Here is an 18,024-nt window from a genome sequence, read left to right as displayed (position 1 = left end):
CTCGAGCTTGCGCATTAACAACAGATAAAGTAACATCGATTCGATTTTTTAAGTTTACAAGGTGTAAGACAACCATTGATTTTCTTTACACCATCGGTGACTTACCGATAATTCCAAGAAACATAATTTTATTAATTTACTGCTTGCCGGTAAGTAGTCTTACTGATAATGTTTCCAGAAAAAGCGCGCCAAAATATAAAATTTAAAGAGTATGTGAAAGTGAAGCTTTTAAAATACTTTGAATTTTCTGAACTAATTACCTTACACACTGTTGTTTATCTTTTTGTTACAGGATAAACCAGCTTACTTTCAAAAGTAAGCATTTATTTGAGAAAATTTGGTTATTGATTCCTGAGAATTAGGTGTAATGAGTAGCTGTGCTTGAGTGCTGTGGAGAGTGCATGTATTCTAACCTAAAATAAGTGCACTCTTAAATTCGTTTATTTTGTATATAATTATATTCGACATGTCAATAAACATGTTAAAGTGTATGAGATTGTGTATAAATAATCTGAAACCACAAACTGCAACACTTCTATGTAATCAAAATGATATAATGATGCAGCAAAGTCGGGTAATATTTTATAATTAACTATATAAAGCATTATAGCAAATAAAATTGTTTAAACATTCCCAACATGTTTCTAAATCAGCGTTTTTCTTTACTTTAGAACACATTTGTTTTGAAAAGGAGATTTCCAGTACCATTGATGAAGAAATATCAAACTCGACCTGTTCTCAAACATAAACACTTTATTTATGAACTTGTAGAATATAAAAATTGTAAAAAACATCCACAAGTCGATCTAATTTTATTAGATAACGTAAGAAATGTTGGAGAAAAAGGTGAAATAATTACATTAACAAGTTTAAGAGCTTATAACCAGTTTCTATTACCTAAGTTGGCTGTGTATGCAACACCTGAAAATATTAAGAAATATGCTATTGAAGATGTTGACAGGAAAAAATTCCGTGCATCCACTTCTCCATTTGTGGAAAAAACATTAATGGAATTATCTCGATGTTATTTAAGTGTAAAAATGAATATGGAAGAACCATGGACCATAGAAAAATGGCATATAAGTGCATGTTTTCGTCTAGCAGGTTACATGGTACCCCAACATGCAATAACCCTTCCTGAAAAAGCTATATCTGGTCCTAACTTGTCTATTGAGAATAAAGAATTTTATGTAGTTGTTAAAATCAATAATTCTGATGAAACTAAAGTCAGATGTAGACTACATCACTATTCTGCTGATCCATTTAAAATTATTTATTATGATGTACCATATTGGCAAACACCTAGCATAGCAATTTTCCCAGAAGATCAAGAGGTTTTAAATACCCTTCCAAAACATCCTTCGCTTAGAAAAACCTCATCAACAGAATAAATAAATGTATTATCATAAATAAACTCTGATATGCATAAAACAAATTTGTTAGATTTAATTTTACATAATATTTATTAAATAATCATAACATTATGTATATGAATAATATAAGTTATTTATCAATAGTATACTTTGTACACACACTAATTCAGAGAAATATATATGTATATATATAGAGTTAATTTATTAAAAAAAAAACTGCCATGAATTTTTAAGGGTATTTTTTATAAATATATTGAATTGTATTTAACATGTATGAAAGTATATTTATTTCATTGAAACTTTTTTGATATTTCAATTTACATGTGTATAATCAATAACTTAGCTACTAACTATCAAGTTATTGGCTTTGCTTTTTAGTGTTTAATGAGTTAACCTGATTTAAAAGGTTCCAATATTCTACATGAAATTTATAATGCTTAATTATTTCAATGATAAAAATGGAAAATAAATATTTTGCATGGGATGATGTTTCAGATGGATTAATTTTATTGAGGTAATTAGATTTTCGAATAATAGTATTATTCCATACTCTTACTAAAGTTGATTTTAACTTGTCTATATTTATAAATAAGTGCACAAAGAGCAGAAACTAAGGAAGTTCAAAAAATAACAACAAAATTTGGTGCTGTTCATGATTCAAATGTATATTGTCCACATGCATATTTAATTTTAAATTTTAATGAGACTTTAAGTGAGCGTGAAAAGGTAAATAATGAAAACTAGACAAAGCTTTAGCCAGTTCTCTTATTAATTACATATATGTCTTTTCAGTTAAAATTTAGAAGATATTATTTAAGGAAGACATTACCAAACCAACCAGATGTTATTATCTTACAAGATATAAAGGATCTTGTAATATTTTTGTTAATCAGTCCTGTTAGTCCTCAGTTTATAAAATTTTTTCATATGCCAATTGTTGATCGTTTCCTAAGAGCTCTGATAATTTATTTTCAATATTATGTGATAACATGGGAAGAATTAATAGCAGAATATGCAGCTACTATAAAAAAAGCACCAAATCCTCTAGCTCGAGGTTATAGATCTAGCTATGCAGAAGAAATGCAAAATCTTCGTTGTGTCTTAGGTAGAGAATATGCTGATTTAATAGTAGGTTGTCAAGATAACATTCAGTACCACCACATGACTGGTGGTAAAAGAGGATCTTCATTTTTAGTTCAATCAGAAGGAGAAAAAGATTTAAGGATATTTGAAACATTAATTTGTATAGCACATCGTGTTGTTTGGATAGCATTACAACGTAAACACTTTAATTTGATTGGTAAATAAATTTCACAAGAAAATACATTATGTACAACTGCTATTAAACAATTATTAAATTATTATGCTCTGTTAAAGAGAGAAATATTTATTTTAGAAATTGAATTACATAGATTGTTTAGAACAAAATCATATAATATGGCAGAAAGACAAAGCAGTAATCAATCTATGCAAAAGATGTTGATGGAGGACATTGAAATATTACAGGGTCGAAAGTTACAGGTGAAAAGGAAATTATTACGAAATTCTCCATTAATACAAGAGTTAATATATTCTAATTGCGACTACCGCCTGTTAGCTTTAGGTGTGTTATTTATTTTTCACATATTTCTTTACAAGAGAAACGAAAATAATGTTATGATCTGTGAATGTAGGAGATAATACAGACGACGACCGAATTCTTTATTTACAAAACGCTTTACTTATTGAAGAAGAAAAATTGCATGAACTAGGAATTAAAATAGGAATTCTTGGAGATAATAGAGCTAATTATAACATAATGTTGATGCCAGTTGAAGAAATCGAGGTTGATAAAATGCAATTATCTGAGAGAAGAAAGTATGAAGGAGAAAGTATAAAGGATACATCGCAAAGTGTAAATAAGTTCTTACAAATGTTCTTTGACATATGTATTAAATACTTAAACTATTAATATGAAATGTTTAATATTTTAGGAAATACTTATAACAACTCAAAGACTTCCACCGTTTCAAACAAAGTATAAATTATCTCCAGATTTTCCACTTAAGGAAATTAATATATCACCGCGAGGATACAAAACTATCCGTGTAGAAGCAAGAAAGAAATGGTTTAAAAGAGAAATTAAACGTCGAAAACTTAAGCAAATGGATACACTATCAATAGGGACAATGTTAGACTAAACTTTTACTAAAAAATCTCAGTTTAAAAATATTTAAATTCATGATAATTCATATCAATAATAAACCTCTTTTGTTTTATAAATTAAAAATATCAGGTTTTGCATCTAATATAAATTTTGAAATAAGTAATGGAATGTATGAAACAAATTCAAAAATATTAAAAATTTCACAAATGATATTTTACTTTTATTATTTAGAATAATTTAAACAAACCAAAGATGGCAAATTTCTCAAATCAAAAATAGAACAAAGCTAAATCATTATTCATAGTCCAAAGATTATTTTATTTTTTATGTAATTACTTAATATTAATATAGATCAATAATAATCGAATAATTGAATATATGTGTCTATATATGATTTTTTGAAAGATTCTCCAAAGTGTTGTATTTTGAAGAATCTGTTCTGCACTTAATGTTACATTATAAGTGATAATAAGTACAGAAATATAAAATATGAGTAAGATACGTGAAGATAAAATGTTTAACTATACATTGTGAAGAATTATTTACTTAAAACATTTACATAGATTTAATAAACAATTAAGCTGGAATACTGATTATTTAACACAGACACATACATTCAAGAAAAAATGTTAAGGATGTATGATTGGGGTAGATAAACTGAATACAATAAGACAATGTAAAAAATATGCTTATTATAATTGATAATGCCTAATAATGCGCACTAATGCTGATATTTTACAAGGAGATACACATATAGATACAATTGAAGCAATGCATTTATTTTATAATCAAATTCTGCATTGTCCTTAGATAAATAATTAATTACCTACTTACTACCATTATATATAATAACAATATTAATTTAATCCCAATATGGGTTAAATTGTAAATTATATTGTTTTGCATTCCATATACAAGTGGCAAATTTACTGTCCATTTGAGATGGTTTACATTTAGCTAAAACATTCATTATTCAAGATGTACTTCTTTGCAACCTATCATTCTGACACGTATGCATAAGGTACAAAAATTAATACCCCATCTATATTTGGCACAAAAATTTTGATAATAAAAACTAGATTTCACAGAAACCTATACAATCTTGGTGTTCTTTTAACGAGATGTGCTTCTTGTTTCTTGTACTCATTTATCATCTATAAAATGATGCAACGTATTTCTTTTTATTTAACTTTAATTACGATATGTATTAAAATTATGATAATCTGTTGTATATGCACATTTTAAAATGTCACGTGTACATACGTAATACTAGTACCAGCACTATAACTATGTTGCAGTATTTTAAATGTCAAATGGCAGTAAATGATTCAATCGTACATATAGTTAATAAGAACAATCTAGTTTTACTCTCAAAATCTGTGCCTCTTTAATATTTTTTTAATCTTAATGTTTCTTTAAATATCATTATTTCAGAAAATTAAACAATGCACAGCATGTCATCTTTTTTTATAGGCTGCAAAAGAAATTTAAATGTATTACAATTACTGAAGATATCAAAAATGAAACTATTTCGGCACTTCTTATTAATTTAAATTTTTAATTATATGTTACAACTATCTATTACTGAACGCTTGCCTACATGATTATGGTACAAAATGAAAAAAATGATGATGACAACGATAATGGTAATGATAATGATAATGATAATGACAATGAAAATGATAATGATAATGGTAATGATAATGGTAATGGTAATGGTAATGATGACGATTATCATTATGTGTGTCAATAAGATTATTATGATTATTTGCATATATTATTACAGCAGATGAAAATGAATGACTATTTATGCATGTATGTAATTTTGTTTAAATTCAGTCATGTGTTCATGCAATTGTATTAAACATCATTTTTATTTTAATAGAAAATAACTTGTTAAAATAGTTTCAATTTCTGTTTAAATGAAAATTACATTATATTCTTATTGAAACATGCAATAAACATAGCAATCTTATTTCATTCTTGGCTTAGAAAAATCAACAAAAATTTTTTTCTTTCATTTATGTATAAATTAAAGGAGCTGTATAAAATCATTTGACTATATGTTTTCAAACTATTTATGAATATATTTTGCAAATATATCAGCGTACTTGGAAATAAAGAAAATAAGAATATTGAAATAAATGAAATTGTTAATTTATATCGAAATTGAATACAATAATAAATAAAAATGAGTCTATATACCCTGAAAAATCCAAGTACGTGAAAAGTGTTTTATAAGATTAATTTCCTTTTCATTATCTCTATATTTTCTATTATTAAAAAATATTTATTGCCATACTATTGTAACTACAAGAATGTAACTGAATTTTTAGAACATATTCAAAGTAGTTTGCAAATAAATTGCAAATAAATTGCAAATATAGTATAAAAGACATGATGAGATTGTGATCCACCTATGATTAATTATTAGCAAGAATGAAATTTTTAGCATTTACAAGAAATGCGATCTTTTTCTATATGAATCTAATCATGGTATGATATTGTACCAATAAAGTTTATACTAAATTAATAGTAGTTACTATTTCTTTTAACTTCCAGTTTATACGTCAATCCCTGCCATCATCTTGGATTTGTATAGTTATCTAACAAAAGTCAGTAACACAATCTTACACTTAGCAGCACAGACACAAACAGTATTTCTTTCTATATTATAAGGAACACACGCGAATTCGTTTTCCAAATTATTGTATTATTAAAATAGGCGGGGCTACGAAGCAATATCTGACATAAGTTGAGCCAACAAGGCAGGCTCTAAAAGTCCATGTGTTTGCCCCATTCTTTCCAAATTTCGCACATCCTTATCTACTGCTTCCAATGCTCGCTCCAATTCTTCTTCCTCTTCCCTTGATGGTTCATACTCCCCATTTCTACCTTCTGAAAGAAAAATAACAAATCCTTTCTAAATCTAAAACTTAGAACAATTAGTATTCTGAATATTCAAAGTTAATTGAATCAAAATAAACAATTAGATAAATAAATGTAAATTTATGTTAAACGAACTATACAAATAATATTGTAATTACCAATGAATAAATCATTAAAAGCATCAGGTGGTAAATTATTGAGCACATTGCCAAAATCATGCTCCACAGGATCTAAAGAAGGAAACACTTCATGATCTCCCAGATCTACTTTAAGTCCTGCTCCACCAAGACCAAGTCCTAGTCCTAAATTTAAATTAGAAGTATTTGAACTTCCTTGTGCTATAGTATTTAAATTGTTTAAAGTTTTTGTCTGATTTTCACTAGAGTTTATTTGATTCAAATATTGACTCTCCTCGTGTATCAGGGTAGGACCTTTATTTTCAAGTTTATTTGCAGGAGGCCGTTTCCGTTTCTTTGGCCTCGATTTTGGTTTAGGCCTGGAAATTGTTGGGGATGCTGGCTTTTTACGAGCTTTCTTTGGTTTAGACTCTTGAGCTTTACGATGATAGTTATCCCTTTTCCTTGCATGCTCTGGACAAAGAGGTAATTCATGTGCAACATCAAACACAGGAATACAACATTGTGTATTATCACTAAATTTGGCAGTGCAATGTTCAAACAAAAGTTGATCTCCATTCAACATAATGTGACGAGAACAATGACGAGTGCAGGGCAAAGATATTTGTTGACATCCATCAGCTCCACAAAGTCCACCAACTAAAAGCGGTCCATCTACCACTTTACTTGTACTTGGAGAACCACTTAAAGCTCTTGCAGTAGATGCAGGATCCTTATAGGCAGCTTCCAACAAACATCTAGCTCTATCACGTAATAAGGCTTCAGAGTCTGTTCCACTTTCGTGTAACTGAAGTAATCGTCTTCTTAATTGAGAACGTAATTGAGAAAGACGTGCTGAACGATTTAATGTTGGACTGATTTCTCCAGAAAACCAATAACGTTGATAAACTGTCATTTCATCTCCACTGGAATCACTATCTGATATTTCATCTCCAGCTCTAGGATAATATAATAGAGTATGGTCCCGCCTTTGCTTTCTACATCTTAATCTTTGTAAATTTTCAAGATGATGTTGTTTTTGCTGAAGTGCTTTTGCAAATTTATAATCTATATTTTCACCATCACCACTACCAATGCCACCACCACCGACACTACTGTCAATATCTAACTCTACAGCGTGATCTTGTACAGCTTTGTATTCCCCATCTGGTATAGATGTTATCCTTATTCTTTGTTTCATACATTTTCCTTTAGTTTTACTATTTCTACAATTTTGCATTACTTTAGGATTTTTAGCTGACACTACTGTAACATTTTTTCTTGCTGTAGTAGTAAATGGCTCTGGTTCACTAAAAATATATGGATCGACATCTTGACGAGCTTCAGTTTTCAACAAAGCCTTCAAGCGATCCGAAAACTTCAATTTACTGTCCATGTTTAAGTTTTCGGACATAGAGACCTTCATTGATTATCGCTTTCCTTGTCACCTGTTCCACCTGCATCCTCAAACCCTCTAAATCAACTTCTTATCTAGATAAAACTTAGTTCACGCCATATGCCTAGATCCAAGACCATACAGTGATATTTTTGAATTCATAATACTGAGAATAAAAAAATAAAATGTTATTTTTATTGTATTATATCACAGTTTAGGTTTTGTATGTGCCTCAGACACTGGTATTTATACGTGTATTAAGATAATATAACTAATAAAATGAATTGTTTTTAAAAAGTATAATAAATTATAAAATAGTCATGAGCACTATTTATATTATTAACACCGATATACACCCAACTATCTTATTTACATCCTTATATGTACAAAACTTAGTTTTGTCATGGGGTATGCTTGAGTAGAAAGATTAAAATTATTTACTTATTATTTAGTATCAAATTTTGTAATCGGGCCTTACAAAAAATTTGTATATTTAAATGACAATAAAATTTATTCTATGTTTCTAAAAGTGCAAATAATACTTCAGCAGTCAATAATATTTATATCGATTAAAGCTACGTATCACTCTAAGTTTACATTTGCATTTTTGTACATAATGCATACAAGATAATTACTACACTCTCCTGGTTCAAGCAGCAAGCGTGAACTTAGTCCATGGCTAGATCTGGATAAAAACAATCTTTGCCTCGCATAGCAGTTCACATCAAACATATTCTACACATCTTCTAGTAACTGTATTATATAGAACATTAATATATTGAATATCGATTCTAAGAGTTCTGATAATCTTGGACAAGACAAAGCCATATTATTAAACACTTTATCTCCAGTGTTGACATGAGTACATGATGCTAGGTATCAACACTGTTTGGTTATGTACACTCCTTATATAGACAATAAGACACTCTGCAAAATATTGCAATCGGGCTTTGACAATACAGTTAGAAAAGCTCATCAGATGAGTCTTGTTGTATATTTGCACTCCTTAACAAGGATAAACTATTCACAAATACGCTCACGAAATTCCCTTTATGGACTCGTTTCGTTTAGTTTAACCGAGGTTGGGATAATGGAAGTTACTCTCAACAGTAATGGAGGTTGTTGTCCAATCAGGAACAATTCGACCTTTTTCTTGCAAAATATACTTCAACAAGATCGAAGATTCACGCACAAATTTCAGCATTCATCGATAATAACATTAGAAAGACATGTCAGATGTAAGGGAAGCAAAATGGCGGACGCTGCACACACGAACAGTTTTTGATGCGAAAAATCTTTGAATTCACTGTATTATCGTTATGAATTCGGTATACAAACATATTACCTCTATTTTAAGTATTAACTTATTTTATGTGTTAATATACGAAAACATACTTTTACATGATTTCGAAGATTCCTGCAAAAATTTGTTACATTGCTTTTCATTATAAATTTTGACATAACCTTTTTAATTGTTTTACACGTATTAATGAATGCAATTTACATTGTTCCTTTTTTTTATATTTTATAAATACGTGGATAAAAAAAACTTGTATTATAGCGTATGATCTATTTAAACTTGAAATATCTTATGTTGCATTAAAAATTCTCAAATATTGTATTCATATAATAAGTAGTGTTTACTTTTATATATATATTTTTGTAAATCGATCTGTAATATTTTTTAATCTTTTATCGAACATAAAACAATACTCTACATCATTGAAAGAAATCATACAAATTTTAAATAATAATCCCATAAACTGTATCACTTATGATTAATATAATATTTATAATTAGATAATTGTACTAAAACAAAGGCATTCCATACAATTTTAGCAAACAAAGAAAAAAAATATTTTTTTATATAACAAATTTTTTTATATAAATAATATCCTCTATCTAATGATTAATAAATTAATTAACTATTTCCTATATATTTAAAATTAAAATGCATTTATTGCAAATGATATATGCAATACTGCAATTATTTTTATCGTATTAAATGATATTGTACTATACTTTTTAACCGATCTATATTTTTCGTGTAATATAGTCCTTATTAAGAATGTAATTTATCAATTCTATTCTTAAATATTAGTATATTATTTTTAATCAATAAATGGACTGAAGTCGTCCCTAAACTTAATAACCTTGAAAAATTGTTACCACCGATCAGCTGATTTTGACATTTAAAAGATTATAACCTATTCACGAAATATATCATTAAAAACCACCTGTTGATTTAAAGGTTTTATCTTTCTTAAATAAATTTCGACTATTAATTAAGATAATTCGTAACTAAAAAACTAGTTACTTTGAGGTATTAATATGTAGAATTTAAATAAACTTATATGAAAAGTTGTAACATGTAACCTATTTACTGTTATATTTTTTTTTATAATTTCATATAGAAGGTAGAGTAATATCTTCAAAGGTATGTATTACAACTTTTTTATATTTTTTTCTTTAGTCTCTTGATAATGAAATATACACAATGGAATATATACATAACTACTTTATATATTTAACATTGTTTTAACTATAATTTTCTGAACTTTCAAACATACACATATGCTAAAAATAGTACCCAATTCATGTCATATAAACATCATAAAAAAATAATATACTTCATAATAACAAATGATTAACATAGATTACAACATATAAAGCTTGAATTATGGTAGTAAATATAAAGTGTATTTAATAAAAATGAATAAACTATTTAAAAGATTATGAAGTTGAAAAACACATAACATATTCAAAGTTCTTGATCATTGTTCTTCAATTTTGTACAGAAAACAAATAAAATTTTAATCTGTCATATTTGTTTTATAAATATTTATCAAGGCAGTATACAACAAACTTTGTATACATAACACGTATTCAATCCCTCCAAGTTCATCTGCCTGATATTGATAGCTGTTTATATCCACTTTAACTAATGAACATTACTTATTGAAGTTTGGTGTGCATTATACAGATATAGCAGAAATATCATTACTTATTCTCATCATGTGTTTGTAAGCAAAAGAATAATGTGGGCAATACAAAAATGAATAAGCTGAAGACTAATTAAGTACAAAAGAATTTAAAACAAGAATGTTATTTTCTGGTTTAAAAATAAGATGATCTTGTTATAGCAGTGCATCACATATTGCAGCTATATAGAAATTATATCTAAACGATAATATATAATGATGTTAGAGAAGCCAGCAAGAAGTGTAATATAAGTGAAATAATATGTTATTCTGCGTGGATTATACTTGTAAAACGATTTTTGTTCTAATTGCCTCAAATGCTGTAAACTTCTTTTATTTAATTTTTCAATTGATTCGATTTTTAATGATATTAAATTCTTAGTTTGAGGTATAGTTTGTGTAGTAGACCCAAGGGACGGTAATTTTTTTTTATTATAAAAGTTGTATTTGAAAATTATTATGAATTAGATAATAAATGTTTGTTACGTAGTTCTTCGTTGAGGTTTCTGTCCTTTAACAACGGTTGGCCGGCCTTTTATATAACCTTTCTTACGACGTGAAGTCTGAAACATTAATGTACAACCCCCCACAACTTCAACTACATTTCAACATTACACGATGTAATATTTTGAAAAATGTGAAACGATACGATCAATGATAAAAAAAAATGTATTTCATGTCAAATAAATTAATTAAAACTCTCACCTTTTTACTAATATACGAATTGGCATTACGTGCCACAACTCGTTTAGATATCGGAATACTAGGTCTATTAAACTCACTTGGTTTTTTCACCCTGAAATTAATTTTAATATAAATAAAATATATATATTGTACACGTGTATGTGTTCATTTTATTATCTTTTGATTCCCAGAATTACCTGTAAATTCGAACAAGCCAATGTTCGGTTGTATAAGCTTCTTCCAAATATGTTAATTGGAAATTTTTATTTCCTATTTCTGCATTACGTGTACGATCGTAACCAAAGGGCGATCGATAATCGATCTTTACTTCTCCAAATCGATAATAACATAATTTATACATTAATGAATTTAAAAGAGTAGGTGAACCTTCGGAATCCACACGAAATTCTCCTTTTTCAGTGAAATAATCACTTTCCCGAATATCTTGTGGATATTCACCCTCGGCAATTCGTACCATCCAAAGGAACTTGTTAACATCATCTCCTGAATATCCAATCATTCCTCCAAAAATAACTAATACATAGTTTACATCTAATGATGTCATAATTTCATAAGCAGCACTTTCATTTGAGCTCATTGCTTTTCCAACCAGAGCTATATGTGAATTATTCCAAGTATTATTGTCCACGAGAGTAGTTCTATATTAGAAAAAAAAAAAGCTTATTTCTATTTTACAAAGAACATTATTATACCTAACATTCAATGTTACATTGATATATTCGAATATTTTATTAAGAATTTATACCTGTTAGCCATTCCAGCAATTTGATAACCGTAATCCCACCAACTCATAACTCTAGCATCAATTGGTGTATTTTGTGCTAACCAATAATAAGCTTCTCTAAAGTCATCAAGTGTAGCTCTACCACCATCATTGCTATATGATGCCAAAACAATTGAAGGACTAGAATATGCATTACTTGTAATCCAAGTACAATGCAAAGTAAACATTGTCATCAACATAAATGCTCCAATGACAACACCATTTCGGAGATTAATACCCAATCCATCGCCGTTGCCTCTAGGTCGTTCATGTTTCATTCTACGGAGTTTGCCAGCTTTATCATATAATGCTCTACCAGGACTCCTTTCTCTTTCTTCCTCACTTTCTTCTTCACTGCCATTACTACTTCGATCATTTCTTTCACTATCTTCTTCTTTAAAGAACAATTCTAGAAGGTCACTGAAAGCTACTCCAGCAAGCATACAAACTACAGGGGTTAAAGTGAGCATAAGCCTAACCATTACTCCGGCAAAATAAACAGCACTTATAGCATATAATATAACTGTAAAACAATAATAATCATTAGTAATATATTTAAACAATACTAAGTAACAAATGATTTTGTTGTGAAATCTTACCAAAAACGCGTTCATCGTTAATATGCTTAATACAATACCACAGACCAACAGGAAATGTTGTAACAAGAATGTGTAAGTCAAAGAAAAAGCTAAACCATGTTGTAGGTTGATGTTCAGAAACAGATGCAATTATTGGAATGTGAATTTTTGCATAGCCAGTATCCCATAACGAATAAAATCTTCCACTCCAAGGAGCAACAACACCAGCATAGGTTAAACAAATCAAAACAACTAAAAGAACACCGGCTGTAACTGCGACAACTCCTCCAAAATATTTCATTTCAGACTTGGTAAGTACAGTTCTCAAATATCTATGATGAGACAAAAATATGTATTCATATATTTTATACACAAATATTATGAACAAGTTAACATACCTGAGAGCTGCTACAAAAATTAGCAGACCAAATACTCCTCCTGCAGCCATATGTTCTGATGTTCTTATTGGTTGAAAACCAACAAATGGTATTTGCATACTTAGTAGAAGTCCCAAAATGTAAAATGTAGTGTAACTTGTGAAAAGACGGTTACTAAATCGATTCATAACCAGCAATGCAAAAACGTGGAATGGAATGAGATTAATAATAAAAACATAACCACCCCATGCCGATACCATATAAAAATATGATAGAGCAGTCATAGAAGCCCAGAAGATAGAGCCAGTTTTAACTGATTTAACCCATAGATAATATGTTATTTGTAAAGCAAAAATAGCAATGCCTTCATTATCATAACTTCCTGCTACGGATCTTGAAATGTAACCAGGTACAATTGCAATGAAGCATGCTGCAAACAAGCCAGCTCCAGCACTCCATATTTCTTTTGTTAATAAGTACGTAGAAATGGCAGTAAGGCCACTAAAAATTGGAGCTAGGAATACACAAATATCTCTTATGTGTACTGGGATATTTAAAGAATGTAATATGTAATGTATTGATCCAGATGTGATCATTAATCCTGGATAAACAGTTCCACCCACAATACGACCCAATGGATACCATGCTCTTTCATCAAACCAATTTAAAAAATTGTAGAATCCATGTTGTACCATGTACGCTGTTGCTCTGTAGTTAAACCTAAATTACATAAAAATATTTTATTTCAAAACTATTTATATATTATTTTTGAAATAAAGCTTATTTATCTCAATGAAAATCAAATTTTTTTTCACTAAAAAGTAATAGAATCGAATTATCGATAATCACGTGGATAACGATAATATATAAAAATACGTACCACGGATCGAATTCATGTATGATACTTTCGAAACGTATCACCGCAAATAACCGTGAGGCAAATCCTGAGATCCAAGCAAGTAGCAAAACAGTAAAAGTAATAAGAGAACTGAGACCAGCAGCGTTTGTTAACGTGGAAGTTTTCATTTGCTTCGAAGTTGATTTCTTATCAGGAAACATATCTTTTTTGATATTTGTCGTCGATGATCTATTTGGCAACATATTTCCTTTATATTTATGAATGTTGCAATAAATGTTTCCCTCACGTATTAATAGATATTTGATATGAACATATTAGCGTTTGTTTATATTCGATACGTTGCAAATCAAGCGGCCCGCAACAAATTTCCAAATCACTATGCTTAGGCTAGGAGTCTAAGACACGTTGAACACCGGCTACGTGTTAACCATGACTTCCATAACGACGTTTCATACTTTCATATGCGATATGGTAGAGGAATAGTATGTTCGAATATGCGCTTCAACATACACTAAGATCAATACGAATATCAAGTTACTGATTGGTTTCATTTATAATATATAAAGTCAGAAATAGTTTATCCGCCAATAGAATTAATTTTATGCCAATATAATATCTAGTTATAAACTATGATCCACACAGACACAATTACACACGATACATTGAAAATTATCTTGCAAATGTCATATCCGGATTCAGTTCATTAGTTAACAACCAGCTTTTAAAGTACGCAATGGGATAAATATTTCCTATTTGCACTGGCGGATTTATGCTTCAAGTAGCCCAATCTATTACTATAAAACCAAAACATGCGTGCATATGAATTATGCATTGGATGTTTAAATTTTGAAATCCTTATATCCCCACATTTTCATTTTTCTGTATCACTAGATTTCTAAATCCCCAAATTTCCACATTCCTATAAAAACAAGGACAGGAAGAAGAAACATTTCATATTATATTCCTTTGAATATTGAGCAGGCAGTATTGACTGTAATTCAAATAAATTAAATAATAAAGTGAGAAATATTTTACCTAAAGTTGATTATAGTCATAAATTTAGAAATAAAAATGATATATCGACTACCAAATATTAAATTATATTTGTTATATAATATAAATTTATATGTATATATTGTTTTTTAGAGGTCGTTATCTTGTGGGCTCTGAGAAAACCATCTTCATCTAAGCGTAAATACGTCACTGTCTGTTTGCGTTGCTGTATAATAAAGTTTAAAAGTATTGTTATTTAACTTTATTTAACATAAGAAATTATCAAAGAGAATCAGATTGTTGTAACTGTAATTTGTTAAAATTAAATTTATATATTAAGAACTGTAATTTTGTCAATAATGTCAGATTTGTAAATGGTAAGCATTATAGAATTATACAAATGCACTAATATATGTAAGTGTATAATAATATAATGTTTTCAATTATTTGCATTCAGAAAGTTTCTCATGTTTACCAGTAAGGAGCAACTGATAAAACGTACTGGAAAGAATCCTATCGGTCGTTACGAATTTTTAAAATTGTTAGCTACGGAATATAAAACCACTAAATCTAAAGGTAACTTGTATGAAAAGGGTTAGGTTATTATTCATTGTATAGTTATGTAATTATGTACTGCTGACAAAACTAATAATAGAAGTTATTTTCTGTAGATGCAAAAGAACAAGTTTTAGCAAATCTTGCTAATTTTGCTTATGATCCTATTAACTATGGATATATAAGACAATTACAAATAATTGACTTATTCCTTTACGCATTATCTGAAAATAATGTCAAGTTGGTACGTTTTGCAGCAGGTGGCATTTGTAATTTATGTGTTGGTAAGTAAGTTATTTGACAGATGAATTATTCCTTGAGAAAGTGTCCATGATTATATTTAAAAATTATATTTTTAGATCCAATAAATAAATTGTATATTTTACGCAATCAAGGAATTAAACTTCTAACGTCGTTACTTGTTTCACAAGATGAAGACACTGTATTATCAACAATTACTAGTTTAATATATTTAATTACTCCTGAGTCAAAAGATGAAATAACAACTGAAGATATTGAAAAAATATCTGAGCTTTCAAAACAAGAAAGTAATCGTATTAAGAACTTGGCAACAATATTTTTAAATGATTATTCTGCATTGAATAATAATACTGAAGATTCTAAAAGTACATAAGAAACATATGTTGGAAAAAATAAATATACTAAAAATAAAATGAAGTTGTCAAAGCCATTTTTTAAATTGCTAAAAAGATATTGTACAGGAGTTTCTGGTTTAACAAATTCAACAAATAATTTAAATAATATAAATACTGGTAGTAAAATATCAGTTTTTAAAACAATCACAAAGAACGATGTTTTAAATTTTGCTGAATTAACTGGTGATCATAATCCAGTACACGTTGAAACTTCAAATAATCTTGTACATGGTGCACTTCTTAATGGCTTAGTATCAGGAGTACTTGGTACAAAGTTACCAGGTCCAGGAACCTTAGTGCTGGAACAAAATCTGACATTTCCAGCACCATGTTATGCAGGAGATACAATAGAAATAAAAGTAGAGATTGTTTCCATAAGAAAAATTATGAAATGTGAATATATTTGTATTGCAAATGGAGAAAAAATAGTTTTAAAGGGTAATGCAAAACTCATTAAAAAGTTACCAATTTCATAATGCTTCGTGGTATTATTATCCATAATTCTATTAATTAAAATACTGTAAATTTCACATTTACATGTGTGCCATACAAATAAAGAGTAAAGCAAATATTTTATACAACATGTGATTGCAATATTACAGTATTATGAAATATTGCTTATTAAGTACATAACCCAGTTCAGTTGCTGACACATCAAAACAGTATACCTTTAACAAAACCTGCAGTAACTTGCCAACTTTCATTAAGTTCATTCAAGTCATTTGCTCAGTCGAATCAATGTAAGTATACTTAAATCTTTTTTTTTATATATTATAATTATATACAGAAACTAATTTTTTATATCTTCAGTATATTCTTTATAATACAAATTTGTTACTTATAAAATTAATAAAATAAGAATTTTTTACAGATAAAAATGTATTCAATGATTTTATTGTTAATTGTTTGTTTTTCATCTGTATCTGCACATGACCAAATTAAGTCACAAGATTTAAATAATACTCTGAATGTTTCAACTACTAAAACGCCACTTGGCTGTGTTTGTGGAATTTTTTTAAGTAAACAGTTCAAGAAAAATAGCAAAGAACCACCTATAGGAAATCCTGCTCTTAATTATGATCAACCTGGAACATTTCCATGTACTCAAAGTGGAAACAGACTTTGCATTAATAAATGTTTGGATACTGTGAGTTCATTTATACACATGTGTGTTTTTACTAATTAAGGTATTCTAAAATGTTAGATTAAAATGAAGAAACATGAAACATATTTAAATGTAATTACAGATTATTAAACATCTTCCAAATAGTTCTACAATATTATGTAGTTCAATAGAACGTAACTGCTATAAAGAGAAAGTAAGTTTTACTATATCATGTTGTAATAGTTTACTCTATTCATTATTATATGTAATTTTTTATCCTAGGCTTATTTATTTATCCGGAATTGTCAGAGTGAATGGATTAATACAAATCTTTCTACTGGGAAAGAGTACTGTTGCAAGAATGGTGTACCATATAAATGCCCATTATACTAAAATTAATGTCATCTCATTTTAGCATTATTTTATCTGTAATGGATTAATGACCAAATTTTATACGTTTTTTTAATTTAATAAAATATTTTATACTTCCCTTAAACTTCCTTCTTAAATATCCCGCCCTTTATCTAAATAT

At 28.5% G+C, this 18,024-nt stretch overlaps 6 protein-coding genes across 8 annotated transcripts; 4 read left to right on the top strand and 2 right to left on the bottom strand.

Moving 5' to 3' along the window:
• The first annotated feature begins 25 nt into the window (after nt 1–25).
• Nucleotides 26–1,435, top strand: mRpL9 (mitochondrial ribosomal protein L9). Its single transcript, XM_012289787.2, has 3 exons — nt 26–149; nt 293–574; nt 672–1,435. The coding sequence occupies exons 2-3, from the start codon at nt 467–469 to the stop codon at nt 1,389–1,391; spliced, it is 828 nt and encodes a 275-aa protein (XP_012145177.2). The 5' UTR covers nt 26–149; nt 293–466; the 3' UTR covers nt 1,392–1,435.
• Nucleotides 1,436–1,636: 201 nt separating this feature from the next.
• LOC100878531 (protein phosphatase 1 regulatory subunit 36) lies at nt 1,637–3,731 on the top strand. The gene is made up of 6 exons (XM_003705198.3): nt 1,637–1,887; nt 1,967–2,099; nt 2,166–2,673; nt 2,770–2,976; nt 3,047–3,267; nt 3,347–3,731. Exons 1-6 carry the CDS (start codon nt 1,823–1,825, stop codon nt 3,551–3,553), a joined length of 1,341 nt encoding a protein of 446 aa, XP_003705246.3. The 5' UTR covers nt 1,637–1,822; the 3' UTR covers nt 3,554–3,731.
• A 465-nt stretch (nt 3,732–4,196) lies between these two features.
• On the bottom strand, nt 4,197–9,473 carry l(3)L1231 (zf-C3Hc3H domain-containing lethal (3) L1231). The gene is made up of 2 exons (XM_003705142.3): nt 6,567–9,473; nt 4,197–6,417 (listed from the first exon to the last, which is right to left on the bottom strand). The coding sequence occupies exons 1-2, from the start codon at nt 7,948–7,950 to the stop codon at nt 6,251–6,253; spliced, it is 1,551 nt and encodes a 516-aa protein (XP_003705190.2). The 5' UTR covers nt 7,951–9,473; the 3' UTR covers nt 4,197–6,250.
• Nucleotides 9,474–11,315: 1,842 nt separating this feature from the next.
• Stt3B (catalytic subunit 3B of the oligosaccharyltransferase complex) lies at nt 11,316–14,635 on the bottom strand. Of its 3 annotated transcripts, none has more exons than XM_012289792.2 (7): nt 14,205–14,635; nt 13,346–14,044; nt 12,969–13,279; nt 12,352–12,892; nt 11,783–12,244; nt 11,607–11,697; nt 11,316–11,499 (listed from the first exon to the last, which is right to left on the bottom strand). In XM_012289792.2, exons 1-7 carry the CDS (start codon nt 14,423–14,425, stop codon nt 11,473–11,475), a joined length of 2,352 nt encoding a protein of 783 aa, XP_012145182.1. In that variant the 5' UTR covers nt 14,426–14,635; the 3' UTR covers nt 11,316–11,472. The 3 variants fall into 3 exon arrangements, with proteins under 3 accessions (XP_012145182.1, XP_076392666.1, XP_003705191.1); XM_076536551.1 differs by having other exon boundaries at nt 11,316–11,493; XM_003705143.3 differs by having other exon boundaries at nt 11,316–11,464; nt 14,205–14,633.
• A 416-nt stretch (nt 14,636–15,051) lies between these two features.
• On the top strand, nt 15,052–16,973 carry LOC105661737 (uncharacterized). Its single transcript, XM_012289791.2, is given in 5 exon segments — nt 15,052–15,202; nt 15,330–15,553; nt 15,634–15,752; nt 15,848–16,015; nt 16,091–16,973. Coding segments are annotated over 3 exon segments (1,050 nt in total). The 5' UTR covers nt 15,052–15,202; nt 15,330–15,553; nt 15,634–15,643; the 3' UTR covers nt 16,864–16,973.
• On the top strand, nt 16,913–17,988 carry LOC100878642 (Follicle cell protein 3C). Its single transcript, XM_012289789.2, has 4 exons — nt 16,913–17,127; nt 17,259–17,534; nt 17,635–17,706; nt 17,775–17,988. The coding sequence occupies exons 2-4, from the start codon at nt 17,265–17,267 to the stop codon at nt 17,883–17,885; spliced, it is 453 nt and encodes a 150-aa protein (XP_012145179.1). The 5' UTR covers nt 16,913–17,127; nt 17,259–17,264; the 3' UTR covers nt 17,886–17,988.
• Nucleotides 17,989–18,024: the final 36 nt, after the last annotated feature.

Source organism: Megachile rotundata, chromosome 10, assembly GCF_050947335.1.
Source record: "Megachile rotundata isolate GNS110a chromosome 10, iyMegRotu1, whole genome shotgun sequence".
NCBI classification, from domain to species: Eukaryota; Metazoa; Arthropoda; class Insecta; order Hymenoptera; family Megachilidae; genus Megachile; species Megachile rotundata.
Note: the sequence above shows the minus strand (reverse complement) of the source record. Positions and strands in the feature narration are given on the sequence as shown.